Source organism: Phasianus colchicus, chromosome 5 (genome assembly GCF_987193195.1).
Source record: "Phasianus colchicus chromosome 5, bPhaCol1.hap1.1, whole genome shotgun sequence".
Taxonomy (NCBI): domain Eukaryota; kingdom Metazoa; phylum Chordata; class Aves; order Galliformes; family Phasianidae; genus Phasianus; species Phasianus colchicus.
Window position 1 is genome coordinate 29,010,365 of NC_143440.1, and position 17,730 is coordinate 29,028,094.

At 49.9% G+C, this 17,730-nt stretch overlaps 1 protein-coding gene and 1 long non-coding RNA gene across 3 annotated transcripts; one reads left to right on the top strand and one right to left on the bottom strand.

Moving 5' to 3' along the window:
* Window positions 1-1,952: 1,952 nt before the first annotated feature.
* CCDC177 (coiled-coil domain containing 177) lies at window positions 1,953-7,038 on the top strand. Its single transcript, XM_090141120.1, has 2 exons — window positions 1,953-2,065; window positions 2,581-7,038. The coding sequence occupies exon 2, from the start codon at window positions 2,589-2,591 to the stop codon at window positions 4,479-4,481; it is 1,893 nt and encodes a 630-aa protein (XP_089997246.1). The 5' UTR covers window positions 1,953-2,065; window positions 2,581-2,588; the 3' UTR covers window positions 4,482-7,038.
* Window positions 7,039-7,092: 54 nt separating this feature from the next.
* LOC149917817 (uncharacterized) lies at window positions 7,093-16,159 on the bottom strand. 2 transcript variants are annotated; one of them, XR_016466897.1, is made up of 3 exons: window positions 12,958-16,159; window positions 10,244-10,386; window positions 7,093-8,942 (listed from the first exon to the last, which is right to left on the bottom strand). It is a non-coding gene; the product is annotated as an uncharacterized LOC149917817 (long non-coding RNA). The 2 variants fall into 2 exon arrangements; XR_016466898.1 differs by having other exon boundaries at window positions 7,095-8,904.
* Window positions 16,160-17,730: the final 1,571 nt, after the last annotated feature.

The following is a 17,730-nucleotide window of genomic DNA, read 5'->3' on the forward strand; positions in this document are numbered from 1 at the left end:
CGCAGACTGGGGAAAAACCCAGCTACAGGCAGTTCTAGAGCTGGACTGGGAAGGATTAATTAATACATGTGAGGGGAGAGCATACAGAAGAACTCATTGACTTGAAACAAATATTTCCATCTCCATAATCAGTAAGCATGATTTCCCACTGCCCTGCATCTCTTGCTGTCATTAGCAGTGATGCAAACAAAGAAACTGTTTATCAAAGGAGGAGGGTAGCCCTATAGTACTGCTCAGCCTATGTGCATAGATTTCTCTCATTTCCAGCCAAAAGAGAATTAGGGTTTAAATTGGTGTGCGGGAAAATGACACATTAGCAGCGAACCTCTTTGGCTCCTCCAGAGGGCACCTCCTGCCCCATCCCAAGTTTCCCTTAGTCTTGATGAGATGGGGATATGACTTCAGTGTTTAGATAGCATATGCCTCCAAAAGTAATATCCAGCTATTTCTCAAGCTGTCTGACAAGCCCCCTTCCCACTGCATTTGGGTGACTGCTTATGGGAGTCCTAAAGATGCACACAGAAACCTGAAAGGTCAAGGTCTAGCTACAGCTCCATTCCAAGCTGAAATAGCATCCTGCCAAAAGCCCTTGGAAACCCATGCCTCACCGGGCACGCACGCTTACCAGCTAATAAGTTTCCACGAAGAGTGCAGCAGTGGCTTGACAACTGCTGTGCTGCAACTCCTGATCATGGTCAGCACCATCAGCAGTGAGCCAGGCTCTTACGACAGCAGAAAGCTGCTTCCTGACCCGAGGATGTTCACATAACTAATTACCAGGCTTTATAACCACCCCCCACAGGCTATGATGATGATGAATGAATTAGATTAGATAAGTCAATATGGTACATTGGTGCAGTTTGCCCACTCAATGCATCCTCACTGTGTGCATCCATCAACGTGGAGGATGACATGGATTCAAAGTCTTTTCTCGTACTAAATGAAACCACCACCAACCTGCAGCTCTCTAGCTTCTCCCACGGACTCCTTAGGCCTTTCCTGGGCCTTTCTCTCACTCTCTGTCATTGTCCTGGATCATTCTTGAAGCTCTTTGATGACTGCCTTGTCCTTCCTTATTGAAACAAAGCAGATTAAGCTGCATCTATAGCGGTTACATGATAAATTGCTGAAAAGCACTAAAGTCACAATGCCTAACAAGCATTTGCTACTGTTCTCCTCTGCCTGACAAAAACAGAGTTGTTCCACTGTGTGGCACAGATGCTCCACACTCCACAACCAGCAATGATGCCCTCTCTGCTGAATGATATTTCTAGAGCAAGGCATTTTCAGTCCCACCGTGGCTGTTGAGCTCTGGACGCCTACAGAAATTCTGAATCTTCCACAGCAACTGCAGCCAGCCTGTTCCAAGCGAGTACCTGGAAAGCTGTACTGCACTGCCTGCAACACTGCTCCAGTTCCCTCCTTCTCAGTCCTGACATATCTCTGCAGCAAGCAGTAGCTTGCATTAGCACTAATGGGAATAGGGGTGCATAGCTGGAAAGTGCTTTGTGCTGAAATTTGAGCACTGTGCCGTTCTGACACAGATTCCCAGCGGCCCCAGGCACCTTCATCTCCCTGCGGCTGTTTGCCATCTGCAAAACTGGGCTAGCATCCTTTCTCCTTGCAACTCTCTCATATCGACCGTAAACACGAATGGGCTTCTCTGAGCGCGAGCACTGCGCAAAATAGGGGGCACGACTCACAAAGCACCCCTTACTGCGGGAAGGACGCGTGCACAGAAGGACACGGGGCCGGCGGGTGCACGGCGGGACAGCCGCCTGCCGCGACAGCGGCGCCGCCCGGCCCGGCCCCGGCGCGGGGGCTTCGGGGCGGGTCCCCCGCGCCCGCCTCCGCCCGCCCCCGCTCGGGAGCGCGGCTCGGCGGGGCTGCGGCGGGGCTGCGGCGGGCGGCGCGGGGCCACGCAGCCTGCGGGCGGCCGCCGTGCCCGCCGCCGCCCCGCGGGTGCCATGGAGGAGCCGCCGCCGCCGCCGCCGCCTCCGGCCACCTGATCCCCGCGGCCGCCGCCTCCGAGACAAAGCGCGGGGCTGCCCGCCGCGCCCGCCCGGTGAGTGCCGCCCGCGGCTCGGACGCGCCCCCGCGCCTCCCGTTCGCGGCCCGAGCACCCCCGCCCCAAATACCCCTCACCCCAAATACTCCCGCCCCAAACGCACTGCCGTGGTTCAGCCCCCGCGCTCCGAGCATCCTCGCTCACAGCCCGAATACCCCCCTCCCGCCCAAACGAACTCCCCCGTCCGCAGCCCGGGCGGCAGCCCCAACGCCCCGATCCGCAGCCACTCATCCCCCGCGCACGGGAGCACCGGAGGGGTGGGTGTGGGGCTGCCCTCTCACCCCGTGCGCCCCAGAGACCCCCGCGTCCCCAGCCTGTACGCTCCACACACCCCCACGGATGGTCGCAGAACACCACCGCTACCAGCCGCCCCGTGCACCCCAATCCCACCCCACCAAAGCTCCCCGGGCACCGAACCCCCGCCCCTGCTCGGCTGCTCCATCTATCCGTAGCACCGTGCCGGAGGGACAAAGGGGACCGCAGGCTCACCCGCCACCGCTCTCTCCTCGCAGGCCCAACCATGGTGGAGCCCCCGGCAGAACCCCCCGCGCAGCCCTGCCCCGCGCCCGGCGGGGCGACAGCGGCGGCGACGCCGGGGGAGACGTCCCGACCCGGGGAGCAGTCCCCGCTGCTGCACCTGGACCTGTACAACTTTGACTGCGCGGCGGCGGAGGGCAGCCGGTACGTGCTGACCAGCCCCCGCTCCCTGGAGGCCTGCGCCCGCTGCGCCGTGCGGCCGGTGGAGCTGCTGCCGCGGGCGCTGGGCGAGCTGCTGCGCGAGGCTCCCGGGCGCTCCATGCGGGTGGCCACCGGCCTCTACGAGGCCTACGAGCGGGAGCGCCGCCGCAAGCTGCAGCAGTGCCGCGAGGAGCGGGAGAGGATTATCCGCGAGGAGAAGCGGCGCATCCTCGCTCCGCTCGGCAGCCTGCCTCCCTCGCCCGCCGCCCGCCTCGTCCCGCGGGCTGCCGCCACCGCCGCTGCGCCCCGTCCCGTGGGGAAGGCTGGGGCGTCGGGGGGTGCCAAGGCCAAGAGCCACTCCCTGGACTCGCTGCAAAAGCGTCGGGAGGGCAGCTGGGGCAAGACCTCCTCGGAGTCGGGAGCGTCGTCTTCATACAGCGGGGAGAGCCTGCGAGGGTTGGGGGGCAAGGGGCGCGGCCGGAGCCGGGTGGCCGACGGCTCCCTGCTGGGGCGCAGCTTCAGCCTGGGTGACCTCAGCCACTCACCGCAGACCGCCCAGAGGGTGGAGAGGATCGTCAGGGAGGTAAAGAGGAAGAAGGGCCTCTCGGAGGTGCCCGAGAGGGACAAGAAGATCGCGGCGCTGATGATCGCCAAGCACCAGGAGGCCAGCCTCCTGCGGGAGCAGCGGCAGGCGGCCCATCTGCAGTGGGACAGCCAGCGGCGCCTGGCGGAGCAGAGGAGGGAGCAGGAGGAGAAGGAGAAGCAGAAAGCCCTCCTGCAGGGCCAGCGGATGTGGGAGAGCCAGGTGGAGAAGCGACGGGGAAAGCTGAGCCAGGAGCAGCAGGAGGTCGCCCTGCTGAAGCAGAAGCAGCGGCAGGTATGTGAGGAGAGGTGGCGGGAGCAGGCGGAGAAGCAGGAGCGGCTGCGCAGGGAGAAGTTGGAAAGAGCCGTCCAGGAGGACAAGCAGAAGAAGCTCCATCAAGAGCACAATCTGAAGGCGAAGGAGGACAGCAAGAAGGAGCAGCGGGAGCGAGAGGAACAGCTCCTGCAGGAGAAGCTGTCCACAGCCGCGCAGAAGAGGCAGAGGAAGGAGGTGCGACTGCAGAAGGAGAGGAAGCAGCTCAACCAAGCAGAGAAGCTGAAGCACGAGACCTTGCTCAAGGAATTGGCCAAGCAAGAGGCAGAAGAGAAGGAAATGCTGAAGGCCTCCCTGGAGATGAGTTTGTCCAAGGCTCAGGAGAACTACGAGCAGCTAGTAGAGAAGAGGAACCAGGAGCTGAGGGAGAAGGCCAGGCGGGAGGACATGCAGATCCAGAGAGCCAAACTGGCAGCAGAGAAGAAGGAAAGAGAGCAGAAGGAGCACTTGGAGGCCCTGGCTAAAGAGACAGAGAGGAAGCTCCAGCATGCTGCCCAGGTGGCTGAAGAGGTGGTCCAGGAAAAAGCCCGCAGGTTGGTCTTGAGCCGTCTGGAGAAGGAGAAGGTGCAGAAGATGAACAAGCAAAAGGTGGAACAGTACGAGGATTTACGGCGCAGGGAGATTCTCCTTTCTATTGAGAGGAAGCTGGAGAGGAGCGAGCAGATCTTCAAGGAGAAGAAGACCGTCTTAGAAAATGCCAGGTCTGTAGCTCGAGCATCCTTCCATGTCCGGGAAAAGGTCCGGGAGGAGACCAACACACGCACCTTTGACAAGATGGCCTTCGAAGCAGAGCTGCATGCCAGCCTGGATAAGAAATGAAAGGTCTTGGTGGGGATACGTTATCAGTTGTCCCTCATAATGCATCAGAAAGCTCCTTTGCATTAACAGTTAGTATTTAAAAAAATAAAACTAACCACCCTAATTTATTATTTTGGGGGAGCAGGGTACCGCACAAAAATGTGGCAGCTATTTCACGTACTTTTTAAAACTTGTTTTTGTTCTCGATGTGTTTTAAGGACTGACCTCAGTCATCTTTACAGAGGGGAAGCAAGCTTTTGCATCCTCCATTCTACAAGCACAGAGGGCTGCAGAAGAACTTTGCGTGATACCTGAGTTACCAATTGATTGTCTCAACTGGAGCTGACTACAGCGGCATTATTTTTGTTGGAAAAACAGACAATAGGGACTATGGGCTACTCTTAGAGCCTATTGACAAAGAACCCAAACCAACCCAGCTGATTCTGGTTTGAGTGACATTCAGTGTGGTTTAAGATACAGGATTGCATTTTCAAAGCTGCTGCGCACTCAGGAAGATGAAGATGGCTCTCTTGGAGAAGTCCAGGTGCCCCTGGGTGCATCTCATTCACTGCTGTTAACAAACATCGGGGAAAGAAAGCGCGGGTCAAGGCTTCACAACACCATAGAAGCAGGCATTACAATCCGAGCTGGGTGGAAGCTGTTAGAAGTGCTCACAAACTCCGCAGTTTCACTTCTGCTGTTTGCAACTGTGGCCTCTCCCCAGTATCCTTACCCTCCTTTCCAAGTGTCTCTTGCAAAGGTCTGTAGAGTTTCTTCTTTCAGAGGAGAGGAAGGAGGAAAGAATCTATGGGCAATCCACAAGCTGACAGTCATCCAAACAACCCATTTGTACATTAAGATATAAAGATTAACAAACTTGTGGAAGCTGGCCCTTGTTGCAAACGTGCAAATGGAAATCTGTGAACAGATTGCATAAAGGGGCTGAGGAATATCCGCATTGGGAGTATTCATATTTGACAAGACCCCAAGCAATCTTCTCCAGCTCAGCCTGCTTTGAGCAGGAGGCTGGACAAGGCATACACCAGAGATCTCTTCCAAACTACTGATTGCATGAGTTGCTTGCAATGGGACTGTCACCCAGCTCTTATTGTTGTCTGCTGAGTAGGGCAGCTTTTGTCTGTCTGCTGGTGCTATCAGTTGCATTATTATTTTAGGGCACAAGAAGGAGTAGATGCACAAAATAAGGTATGTTGCAGATTCTCTTAGGTGAGAATCATGACATTTTTTACAACTCAATACCATTTTGAAGGAAACAAGACCTTTTGACATGAATGCACTGAAAATGTGAAAGCCTACCTACACCCTGTGGAAGCATTCGAGTCAGTGTTCTGTTCCAGTTCTCCATGTTTACTCTCTACCAAATTGAAGTTACAAACCCGCATCCAAACCAGGCACTTTCTGTTGTTTTTTTTTCTGGCTCCAGGCAGTGCCAGCGCTATGCTCTACCATCCGTGACTGTGCTGGGTTGCTGTGGTGATAGCTGTCAAACCTGGAGCAAGGGAGACAAGCAGCCAGGTTCTCATTTCCTTGCAGTCGTCTCTGACGTACAATACAGGGAAAGAGGAAACCAGAAGAAGGTGACACAGGCATGCAGTGTCACGTGCATAGATCGCTTACCTTTCAGAAGGCTCTTAAAGAAAGTATTAAATGAATAGCAACAACAGCAGTAGACCAAGCACACTCTGGTACCCTGCAAGGCTGGAGACGTTGTAAAAGAAGTGCTGGAAATGAAGTAATCTGATGAAATTTGCTCTCTTTGAATCACAGAGCAATTGGCACTGTGGGGCAGATGGCACAAAAAGCGAGAAGTGGGACACCTGAGTTACGCTAGCTCAGTTGTTGGCTTGATGTGTAACATCAGGCATGTCCTTGTGGGGTGGCCCTGCTCCTATTGATATAAAAGGAAGCAGAATCGGACTCTTGGGATTGATGTGGCTCGCAGGAAATAGTAACACATGGCTCAGCAAAGCACTTCCAGGGCTTTGGATGAAAGATGCTAACAAAGCACAAAGTACTGATTTATTTATTTGTTTGTTTGTTTGTGGTGTTACTAAAAAAAAAAAAAGCACATCCATTGGTGAAAACAGGTAACACCAAAACCTAAAAAATGCACAACTGTGGGAAGGACAGCGGTGCTACTGTTTCCAGCTAGGAGCCTGTCACTTCACTCTCTTCCTTGAAACTACAAGTGATTTGAAAAGAGAAAACAATCCTGCTGTCCTGGTGTACCACCAGTCATGTTTATACATTGTACACTACAGTGTGTAACGTGATGGCCAGATGAGTGGATACAGCTGCTGTCATTTTTTCCCTTACACTGAATTGTACCCTCTGATGTTACATTTCCAGTGCAGATCAAGAAAATTTTTACAGCCTAGGAGCGGTGCTTTGGCCACTGACTGTAATTACACCTCAAGTCCATGTCTTGCTGCTGACTGAGTTTGACAGCTCGGGGCTACAGCCGAACTAATCAAAGCACACCTCCATGGTGGTAATTGGATTGGCTAACTGCTGTTCCTATTCTGCGCAGTGTGCAGCTTGAGTTTTGAATGTGCAATCTTTGAAAAAAAATATTTTTTTTCAAAAGACACAGATTTGTGTATGGACTTTTTTTCATTTCTGTAGATATTCCAGTATAAAGCTTGTGAGAGTCAATAGAGTTTATATATATAGCTGTTTAAAGTTGCGACATGGAAAGTGAAGTCAGCTAGTTGAGTAGAGTCAAGGGGTATTTCTTGGGTCTGCTTATGTTTCTGTTTATTTGAGGAGTTTTACTGCTGGATTTCTGTGGAAATTGAAATTAAGCCCTGAGATCCATGGATAACATATGGCATCTTTAGATGAGGCTTATTTTATATTTGTGATACTGAGCTGCAGGCCAGAGGGTACTAAGAATCAAAGCAAATAGTACATTATCCGGTTGCTCAGAAGTAAATCACAGCTTATTCAAGGTGCAGGAGGAAGCAATGACATTTGATCAGGTCCTACAGAAAGACAGGTTGGTTCTCTCCTCAGATTAGAAAATGCATTTTAAACTATCAGTCTATTATAATCATGAGGTTGTAACAAAAAATTTGCTTCTAGATCATGTGCATGCCTGCTACAGAATGACCTATAGATCTTGGACCGTCTGCACTTTAACAGTAACAAATGCCCTTTACTGGGTAATTGTTGTGACTGATGGCACATCTTAGGTCTGGCTAGCATTGAATTCCCAGGTTTCTCCTCCTAACTAGATTTCATATTGGATTCTGTAGATCTAGTGGATCCACCCAAAATCTAGATCCAAATGCCACTACACTCTCAAATCTGAAACCAAACACATGTACACAAACCTGTAACTTCTCCTATAAAGCGCTGTACAGGTTAGCAGTGCCAATGGACTAGAGCTCCTACTAGCATTTAACCTGCTGGAAACCAGTCTGTTTGAAGAGTTTCTGAAGTTGAGATATTGCAGCACTGGGGAGAGAGACTCCATTATCATCTAAAAGTTCAAAAAAGAATCACAACACCAAGTCTTGAGATTCATTTTCAGCTAAAGCTGGTGAAAGTTCCAGCACTGAAACTGTCTCTTCTGAAGGCTACCTCTTAGCAAAAAATTCATCTCTAAACCATGATCTCTGTCAAGGTTGTATTTGTCAGACGCATTCAAAAGCTATTAGGATACACAGCTGCACCCCCAGTAGTTAATGTTTTACAAAGTATTTTTAGCCCAGTTTATCATAAACACTTTCACAGCATGGATAAGAAAGGTGTAAAGATGTGATTTCTCACCTTAATTACCTTCTGTGACAGAGCTCTAGGTTCATTCTGTGCTAAAATATCTCCTGAGGCCAGGAAAATTTTGTGCACAAAACTGATGGTGAATATGCAATATGCACAGGTCTGAGAGGTGTGAATGTCTTTACTAATCCTACCTTGGACAGGGAGATACAGGAAATACCATATTTGCAATGCAAAGTCATAAGTTTTCCAGAGGTTTTTCTATGGGTCACATCCATTAGCTATCCTCAGAGTGGTGACATTTTCTGCTCCTTTATTGACCTCTGAGAAAGCCAGGCTGATGCCATCCTACCTGAGAACAGGTTCTCATCGCCACCAGGCATTACACCAGAAGAAAGTATTTGCCTTTGTGTGTGGCTCTTCTTCCTTTGGTGGTTAAGACATAGTAATTAGAATGCAGTTTTTCAGGTTTTGTGGGAGTTTTTTGTTTGTTTGTTTGTTTTTAATTCAGGAACAAGACAGAAGAGCAGTTAGATGCAGCACACTGCAGGTGGTGGCTGTGGCTCTCCGCTCACACTTGCTTTGCAGAACTGGGTTTGTGCAGTTGCCCAGCAGAGCAGTCTCCACATCTAGGAGAGTGGAGGTGCTCTGAGAGGGATCCATCTGCTCTCACATCATGCAGGATCCTTTCAAAGCATGCCTGTGAAAGGTCACTTAATGCTTTGCTGAGTTAAGGTCCTAAGGAATTAAGTTTGTTAGGTTCAAACTTTCTGTCGTAGTTGAAAAAGAAGGCTGTCCTAAACAAAGAAGGGTACTGGCTTGCTCTAAAGTGAGCCAATGAAGCCTTAACATAACTTGCTGTGGGAGTGCAGCCCCACATCCCCTCTTTGAAAGCTTCTAGCTACCACGAAATGCATTCTTCATTTATGCACAGCAACCAGCACTCTGGGGAAGGCAAGTGGTCAGAGCCCTTGTAATGGGATATGCCCCGTGTCCCATATGCCTGTTAATGCTAGGGCATAAAATATTCAGTTCCGGGTCTGATTCTTTTGTTCTGTGCCTGTTCATTTTAGCATGACTCTTTGCTGTGAAACACAACCTTGTTAACTGTAGGATTCTAGTCTGAAAGAACCCAAATACTTCTCTTGCAACTTTACTCTAATTCCCCTATTTCCATCATTCAGCAAGAAATCTCCCATGTTACAAAATCCCACCAGCAGCAAGAAACATCCTGGATTACGAAATCAAACTGCCAGTGCTGTTTTACTGTTATGTGCTTTACACAGCTCTCTGCATCCAATCCAAGGACCGAACTGTGAGGTAAATGAGTTATTGCCCCCGGCCTCAGCACAGAAAGACTGAAGCAGAAAGAATGGATGTGACTTGCTCCAGGCCATGCTGGCACTCAGCCTGAGCTCTCACTCGTATCCTCCCTGTTCCCCCAGCAGCCCTAATTAACCTTCTTGTTGCAAGGGGAGGGTATGCCTGAGCCTCTGCTGCAGCAGCTCCTCTTGCTGCTCTCCAGCTGGAGCTTCACAGGAGTCTTAAGATGCCAGCCTCCACTCATAGCCCTCATCTTCAAACCATAAAGCGTGCAGAGGAAATGTAAGGATATTTTTGCTTTCAAACAGGGAGTCTAATGGTGAATGGTGCAGGTAATGGGGCATACAGGAGCAAGGTGGGGCAGGAGGAAGGTGCATTAGAGGGAATTGGGCTGGGGCACAGATAAGAGTGTTAAACAAAGAGAGGCATGAGCTCTCAAAGCAAAGAGGGCATGAGCTGAGTGAGAATACCTACACCATCCTGGCTGGCTTGAAATAACTATATTTATAACAGCAGGAAATAACATTACTCTTTCTTTCAGCACACTAAAGTCACACGTTCATCTCATTACTTACTTCACTGGAGCTAACAGCTACTCCAGGAATTAATGCAGCCCAGATACTTTAGCCTGTCTATTATTTATGCCAACCATGATGTGTTAGGATAGGTTATGTTTCTCAGAGCCTGGTGGAAATTTCCTCTTGCTTGACCCATACCTGGACAGCAGAATGTAGGATCACACAGGTGCTGGTGGCTTAGTTACAGTGATGAGCCTGCTGATACTCCATGCTGCATTCCTGGGTGTTTGCAGAGAGCCGCTCAGCACAGCTGGCACAGAGGCACCTTGTCAGACTGCAAGCTAAACAGTAGGGAATGAGAGGTTTGGTCCTGTGACAGATGCTACTGGGAACGTTTGGGTTTCTGGGAGAGCAACAGGATAATTTCTTCTCATTTTTAATCGCCTCCTAAATAAACTGTGCTATTTTTGTCAGTTATTTAATGATTTATGAGAGATGGGAAAATAAATGGAGAAGGGAGTTCAAAACACGAATGTGCAGGTAAAGCAGAAAGACTTTTCCTTTCCATAAAGCCCTGAGCATTATGCCAGCAGTTGAGAGCTTTGTTAAAGTGCCCATCTGCATGCATTTTGTTGAGGCCCAGGAGGGGCCCACTCTGTTCACAGCTTTGCTACCTGTGCCCCTGTCTCCTCACCAGCTTGGTGCTGAGGCTCATGCTCCCATCATCTATAGCCCTCATGGGGATCCAGCCCCAGGCTACAGCCAAGTCCACACTGATCTGGAGAGGCTTCCAGCCAGCTGGTTTACCATGCTGGTCCTCAACCTGAGGCAAGCCTGTGACTCTGGGTCTTTGGCTGGCATAGGTCAAAAACCTACAGAACAACTAGGATGTTGTGGAGCAGCAAAGGGATGCTGCTGTTTGATTTTAATATAGCACAGCACTACTAATTTGATTCCCTTGCACTGTTTTCTCAGATGGTATAACGTGGGTGGGAAGAGCACTAGCAGCACCAGAAACCTGCCTCAAGTCAAAGCCAAGAACCTGGATTTTGGCACTAAAACCAGTACAAATGTGAACCCTGATACTGGAACAATCACTCTGAGCACACGAGGCTGGGAGAGTTTGGGGATGTTTAGGTGTGTCTTACCAGCTCTGAGCCATGGCTCACTTTTTCTGTTCGTGTTCCATGATGTTTCCCCTCCTGCTGCACAGGAGCAAGCAAATTCAAGGAAGATTGTTTCAGAAAACCAGGGGCAGGCGGGTGACCTGAGGGATCCCTCAGTGCTCTATGCAGTGCTACTTAGAGCACCTGACATCTGAGGTTTGCTATGCAGACACTCCACATCACTGTGTGGTAGCTGTCACACCAGCTTATGTCTCTTAGATGCAGCAAGTCCTAGTGTTTTCCAGGCAGAAGGGACTCAGTCTTACAACAGAAGTTTTCTGTGATTCCTACTACATTGCAAATGATCTAATCACCTCTTCTAGTTCAGTCTGGTGCTTCCAATGCATTCTCTTTATGGCTGAATAAAGAAGAAAAAGTGGTAATTCTGGTTCCTAGAGGCACTGAAGTTCCCACTGAGAGCTACTGGCCTCTCCAAATGCTTCTGCTCAGTGTACACTATTCTATTCAACAGATTTCCCATGGAAAGCAATCTGCAGAGCCCACTCTGCAGAGGGACTGTATCATAATGCAGATGGCATGTGATTCAGTCACAGCCTGTGAGTCCCCAAACGCACGGAAAAATTACCATAATGCAGCTACCAGGGAAATTTCTGTAGAGCCTCCTGGAGTCCTCAAAGGACCTTTGCATGTATCCTGATGCCTGTGCTCTAGAAACTCACAGGCTGTGCAGTACCTACTGACCTCGCAGTGCTGACTGCATCCTCTCCATGACAACACACTGCAATGCTCAGGGAGAGGAAGGCATCCTGCAATCAGCAAGGATGGTCACGGAATATAACTCTGTAGATGATGATGTTACCATCAGTCTTTTCTGTTGAAGGCACAAATGCAAAGGAATGAAGTGTCTTCTAAGAAGAAAGAACTGATGAACAGAAGAGATAAGAAAGAAATGGCAAAGTCAGAGATTTGAACAACCTTTGGGCTCTGGGGCAGCAGCCAAGGGCATCTGGAGCTCCTGGTTCAGCTCTTATTGTTTGCCTGTAAGCTGGTGCTAGGATTTTCCCCCATGCTAGGTTCAGTAGGATGAGCTGCAAGGTATCTAGCTCAGGAACCCAGGATGAAGCAGCATGTTTCAGCTGAAGCATGTGTCAATCCAACTTTTTTTTTTCCTCTTAAGGAACAAATTTAACATCAAACTGCCAGGAGTGGGCAGAGGCCCACAGCATGCCCTCAGCTCAGCATACTGTGGGAAAGCAGAAAGCTGGCTGTGAGCTCCTCACCAAGGTGAAGGCTAAGCACAGTTCTATCTGTATGCAGCTATTTGATACAGGGACCAGAACATGGGGCTGGGTCATTCCTGGTCAAGTCAGTTCCTCAAAGGCAAGTATAGGGTGACAACTACCACGTTGTTGTGCCTGGGATGAGGTGACACTGTGGCCAAAGGAAACTTGAGGCTGCGGCTAGCTCAAGGAGGGCAGGGTCCTTTTAAAAGGGAAGGGACCGATTAAAGGGAATTCATAATAAATATAAATATAACATAAACAGTAGTGACATGGGAAAAGGCAGAGCAGAAAGGGAGGACTGGCAGCTGTCTGGAGAATTAAACCTCCTACATGGGTAGATAGTAATAGGATAAGGGGGATGGTTTTAAACTGAAGGAGGGGAAATTTATATTAGATGTCAGGGGAATATTTTCCACTGAGAAGGTGTTGAGGCTGTCCAGAGAGGTTGTGAATGCCCTATTCCAGGAGGTGTTCAAGGCCAGGATGGATGGGATAGCCTGACCTGGTGCCTGGGGTCAGTGGTTGACGACTGTGCTGGCTGCAGGGAGTTGGAAATAGATGATCTTTGAGGTCCTTTCCAACCCAAGTCACTCTATGTTACGATTACACGTAAGATCTGATCAAAGCTCTCCCTCTGCTTTCATTTGTGTGCAGAACTGTGAGTATCATGAGGGGTTTGGGCCTCAGCCTTCTATGGCTTGTATAGTTCCGGAATGTGGTCATAACCTCACAGATTGGGGTGCACCTAAACAACCCATGACACTTCCGTGGGCACATTCCCCAGGCACCAGGGGTACAATGGGCAGGGAGGATCTGGGAGTAGAAGCTTTCTTTATCCCTCTCCAGGCCAAGTCTGCAAGATTAGCAAGTTATTCAGGACAGACGGAAGGAAAGGCAATTACAAGCCTTTTTCTATACAGCGGATAGAAGACAGGATCAATACACAGAGGGACTTCTGATTTCTGACATGTCTAAGCCCTCAGACAGCTCTGGTTTTTGCACCAGATGGCTCTATCGCTCGATAAAGTAGTGCCCTAGATACGCTGGTTGTTTTCCAGCCTGCCAGCAAATGCAGGCAGGAGGATGGACACGTACAGCCACATCCTGTGCTGTTACCACAGCTTCTGAGGTCTCCAGACCTATTGCAAACCGCTGCATTTTTGCAGTCCCCTCCCCAGCAGCAGCTACCAAAGGGATTAAACAGGGAGTGTTTTCTAGTGCAGTGGCTTAATCACTAAGCAAAGGGCTCATCCCCAGACCACAAGGTCAAGGAATTATCTCCCTGACAGATAATGCAGCCAGGGCTTGGAACAGCATGAGAGGTTAGATTGCCATTGTCAGCCTGTGGGTTTATTGCCATTTCTGGGAGAGTAATGCCACTAAGATGCTGTGAAGGTGCAGTGTGGCTTCCTTCACCTGCCCTCAGATGCCTTTTGATACCAGGGGAGGAGGAAAGCAGATAAAAATGGCACCCAACCTTGTCCCTATACCTTAAAAACAAAACAAAAAACTACAAACGAGAAAAAAAACAGCAAATCTCAGAGGGCAAAAGGCTTTGGAAGCCGGGTGCATTTGTCACAGAGTACTACATAGAGAACATAATATATAGCAGAATCTTCCAAATGGCTGTGAAGAACTAACCAAATACTAAGCCTGAAGAGAAGCAACAGAGCTTACCTGTAGGAAAGTACACATCTAGAAATATGATTTCCGAGTTCTCAGCACAAGCTTCAGCAGAAGGTGAGACATCCCACTCCCCTTAGTGCAGTTTGTTGTGGCAGAGCTCAGCATGCACAAGAGCAGCCCACTGGGATCCCAGGGCTATCTGAGGGCACTGGTGACTAAAGTCTCCAGCAGATACTGAAATGTAAGAAATCCAGGTTTGCTGCCACCAGAAAAGAGCAAGAGGAACTCCTCCCACAGTGAGCTACAAAACTGTGTTTTGCTAGGAATACAGTGCACGTTCTCAGAATTTACCTGAAACCACCTCCCAGTGTGAGTCCAGGTGGTCCACCTGGAGGTGCTCCACTCCTTGTTCTTCACACCACAAGGGCGAGTTCTCAGTCTCTCTTCACATAGCACTTCATTTTTAGAGAATGAAGTTACATTTTCTCAAAAAGCTAGAAAACATCCATGAAGCAGCACTAGGCAAGTTGTGTTTAATTCCCTTCACGGCCACCACAGTCTCATGCTGGCTGGATCAAGCCCTTGCTGCCTTTGTAGGACAGAGTCCCTTTTGCTGCATGTTTACCAGGTGTCCATCATCCTAGCCTCCTCTTGTGGCCCCAGGAGGCTGCAACAGTGAAGGACAGCAGGGAGAAACATGCCTCCTTCAAGGGAACCTGCCTCTCAAGTTTCTCCTGCAGGAGGCAAAGGAAACAAAAAGTATGGAACATGGAGCACTAATAATACTTAAGATTTTCCACTTGGTTGCCATTCCTGAGCTCCTTCCCATTTCTCACCTGCATTTCTTTGCACCTGCAAGGAAATCTAACATTACATATATAGATATATCGTCCTTATTTAAGACAAAAGATCCCTTCCATTAAATGATCCTCAAGAACAGAGACAAGGTTAACTTGCATTCAAGAGCCATCTGATTTGCAGCCCACTGGAAACTCTCTCTTCACTGTGCCGCCCCCATGGCCATGGTCCCTGCAGCTGCCATATACCAGGTCTCTGAGTCACCTCTTCCATAGCAAAAGGCTGGGCAACCCCATCCCGATTGCCTCTTCTCCACAAGCAGATCGCCCGCACTTCACACAGCACTGACACTGGGCTCACCAAGTTCCCCCAGGGGCTCTGCACCTCCCAGCTCCCCACATACTGCTCACCCACTGGCCCTGCTTTGCTAATGTAGGTGAGCAAATGACCCCAAAATGGCAGAGATCCCATTCCTCAGCCCTTCCAGCCACAGATTATAGTAACGCTAAGTAGGTGAAATGCACTTTCTGTGACAGACAGGAGGAGAGATTAGATGCCACAGCGCTCTGTCCTAACTTTAAGCTTTCTGATAAATCTCTGAAGATTAAGGAGAGATGAGATTCCGCAATATAAAATCTGATTTGACTTTAGCTCAGCTAAAGACGAGCACCCGCTCCTCCACAGCCCTTCTGCACACCTCACCTTCCTGCACACACAGCACTGAGAGGGGAGCTGAGGTCATGGCCCTGAGCAAGAGGCCATTCCTCACACTGCCTCCTGTGCCTACAAGGCACACACTGGGACCGGCACTGTCCCATAGGCTCCAGCTGCCCTCCTCTGCCAGGCAGCAGGTGATGGGCCCCCGCATCTACAGGCCATGCTCAAAGCTGGGGATGAGGAGGGGCTGCAGAGCAGTTCCTGGAGGTTAGCACCCCAGGGTGCTCCCTGAAAACTTGTACACATTTTCTGCATGAAACACTCAAGTCTGAAAGACTCTGTGTTACTTGAATGAGTAATATTTTCTAGACAGAAATTCAGTACTGTTTAAAAAACGCTTGAACAGCCACAGCTCCCTACAGGCCATGTCTTACCTCCCATGCACCTCTCAGCGGGGTGGGCCTCCCCTCTGCCAGCGCAGTGCCATGGCCCAGCACTCAGCACAGCGGGCCAGGGGGAAGTCAGTCCCAACCTCACGTGAATATCCTCCATTAGCCACATTAGAACAACAGCAAAGCTGAGGGAAAGGGCAAGCACAACAAAGGGCGGATCCAGCACCAGTATTATCATCCCCCTCACACACACTTGAATCCCGCATTGCTTCTTAATCTTTAAAACTGTGTGAATGTTTTTGCTCTGTTCTGATGCTCGCAAACATGCTCTGAAGCAGTTGTAAAGCAAGGAAAGCCACCTGACACCCCTCTGTCTCTCCTAACCCTCCCACGTACTCTGGGATGACACCCCAGGCTGGCCCTGGCCACGAGACACCAAAGGGAACTCACCCAGTTGGCTCACATTCCCTCCACATCCTCACAGTGGGAGAAGTTTCTCATGAACAAGAGCTCAAGTGAAATTGGCAACAGCAAACAGATACTGAACACCATCCCCTCCTTTATGGATATTTACTCACTTTTTCCTCATGTAAACAATGTTTTTGCTAACTTGGCATCCTTCAAGTAGAGACCAAAACTCCCTATACAGCAAAGGCTAGAATTACCTTCTCCAAACGAAACCATCTTTCACTTGCTGCAGGCTGGCTTCAAACTTCGAATGCAGCACATCCTGCAGCTCCTCCTCACCCAAGCCTGGCACATCAGAGAAATGCACTTATTTTGCCCCCCTACAGTACCTTTGAATGGCTGGGAATTTTCTGTCCTCATTTTGAAGCCCACATTCCCCCTACATAGGGAACAAAGCCAACTCTGCTTGCACAGAGAGCCTACATTGTTTTTCTTAATCTAAAATAAGTTCCACATTAAAGCCCACCTGCTCTGCATTTGTGTGCAATGAGCAATGACAAGAGAAATTCAGCAGAGTGGAGAAGAAGAAGCTGGGGACCAGATTCATTGCTTTTTGTCTGCAAGCATGACAGTTGCAGACATAGAGGACCTGGCCATCCTACCAGTGTCAGGAAGGTCAGGCAGGGAACAATCAATGCTGGGCTCACATTACCCAATTGGGCCACTAGCACTGCCTTGCCAACTGGTCTGCAGCACAAGTAGGAGATAGGGGAAAGGGACTGTAGCTTCAGACCCTTTTATCCAAGTGCAGGGGGCTGAATGCCAGCTGGGACCGGATGTGGTTTCGCTCACTGATAAACAGGACAACTGTGTTTTGCATACCGAGTTGTGCATACTTTTTTTTTTTTTTTTTTAAACACACCAACACACAGTCAGGAGTGGTTCAATTTTTAGGCTCTGCTGCTGCACTCCAACCTCTCCATCCTGTTTCTGGAGAAGCTTCCTCACCTGCGGGAAGCAGCTTCACTGTGCCTCTGACAGAATGGAGAACGGAAAGGGGGAGTGAAAGCAGTTCCCAAGTGAGTTGCAATCTCTCATCTCTTGCAGTCTTTGCAGTAAGCCTACTCAGCTAGCTTGCTACAGGAGTTGCGGCATTCCCACCTCATTGCAGCGTGGTTTTAACTTCTCTCAGCCTCATAGCATACCTGTGCACCTCCATCAGCAGGGTCTTCGAGCACTTGTGAGCCCCATCGAAGTTTGAGCTCTACCACTTGTGCTATGGCCCTGCTCCTTGCCGTACTTCAGAGCTCAGAGTAAAACCTCACATAAAGCAGAACCCTTTCCTCTCATGCCAGAGGAGCAGGGCCTGGTGGCTCTTTCAGGCAGGGACTGAC

What these genes read in the sequence shown, in the direction of transcription:
- CCDC177 (XM_090141120.1), top strand. Translation starts at nt 2,589, where the DNA reads ATGGTGGAGCCCCCGGCAGAACCCCCCGCGCAGCCCTGCCCCGCGCCC.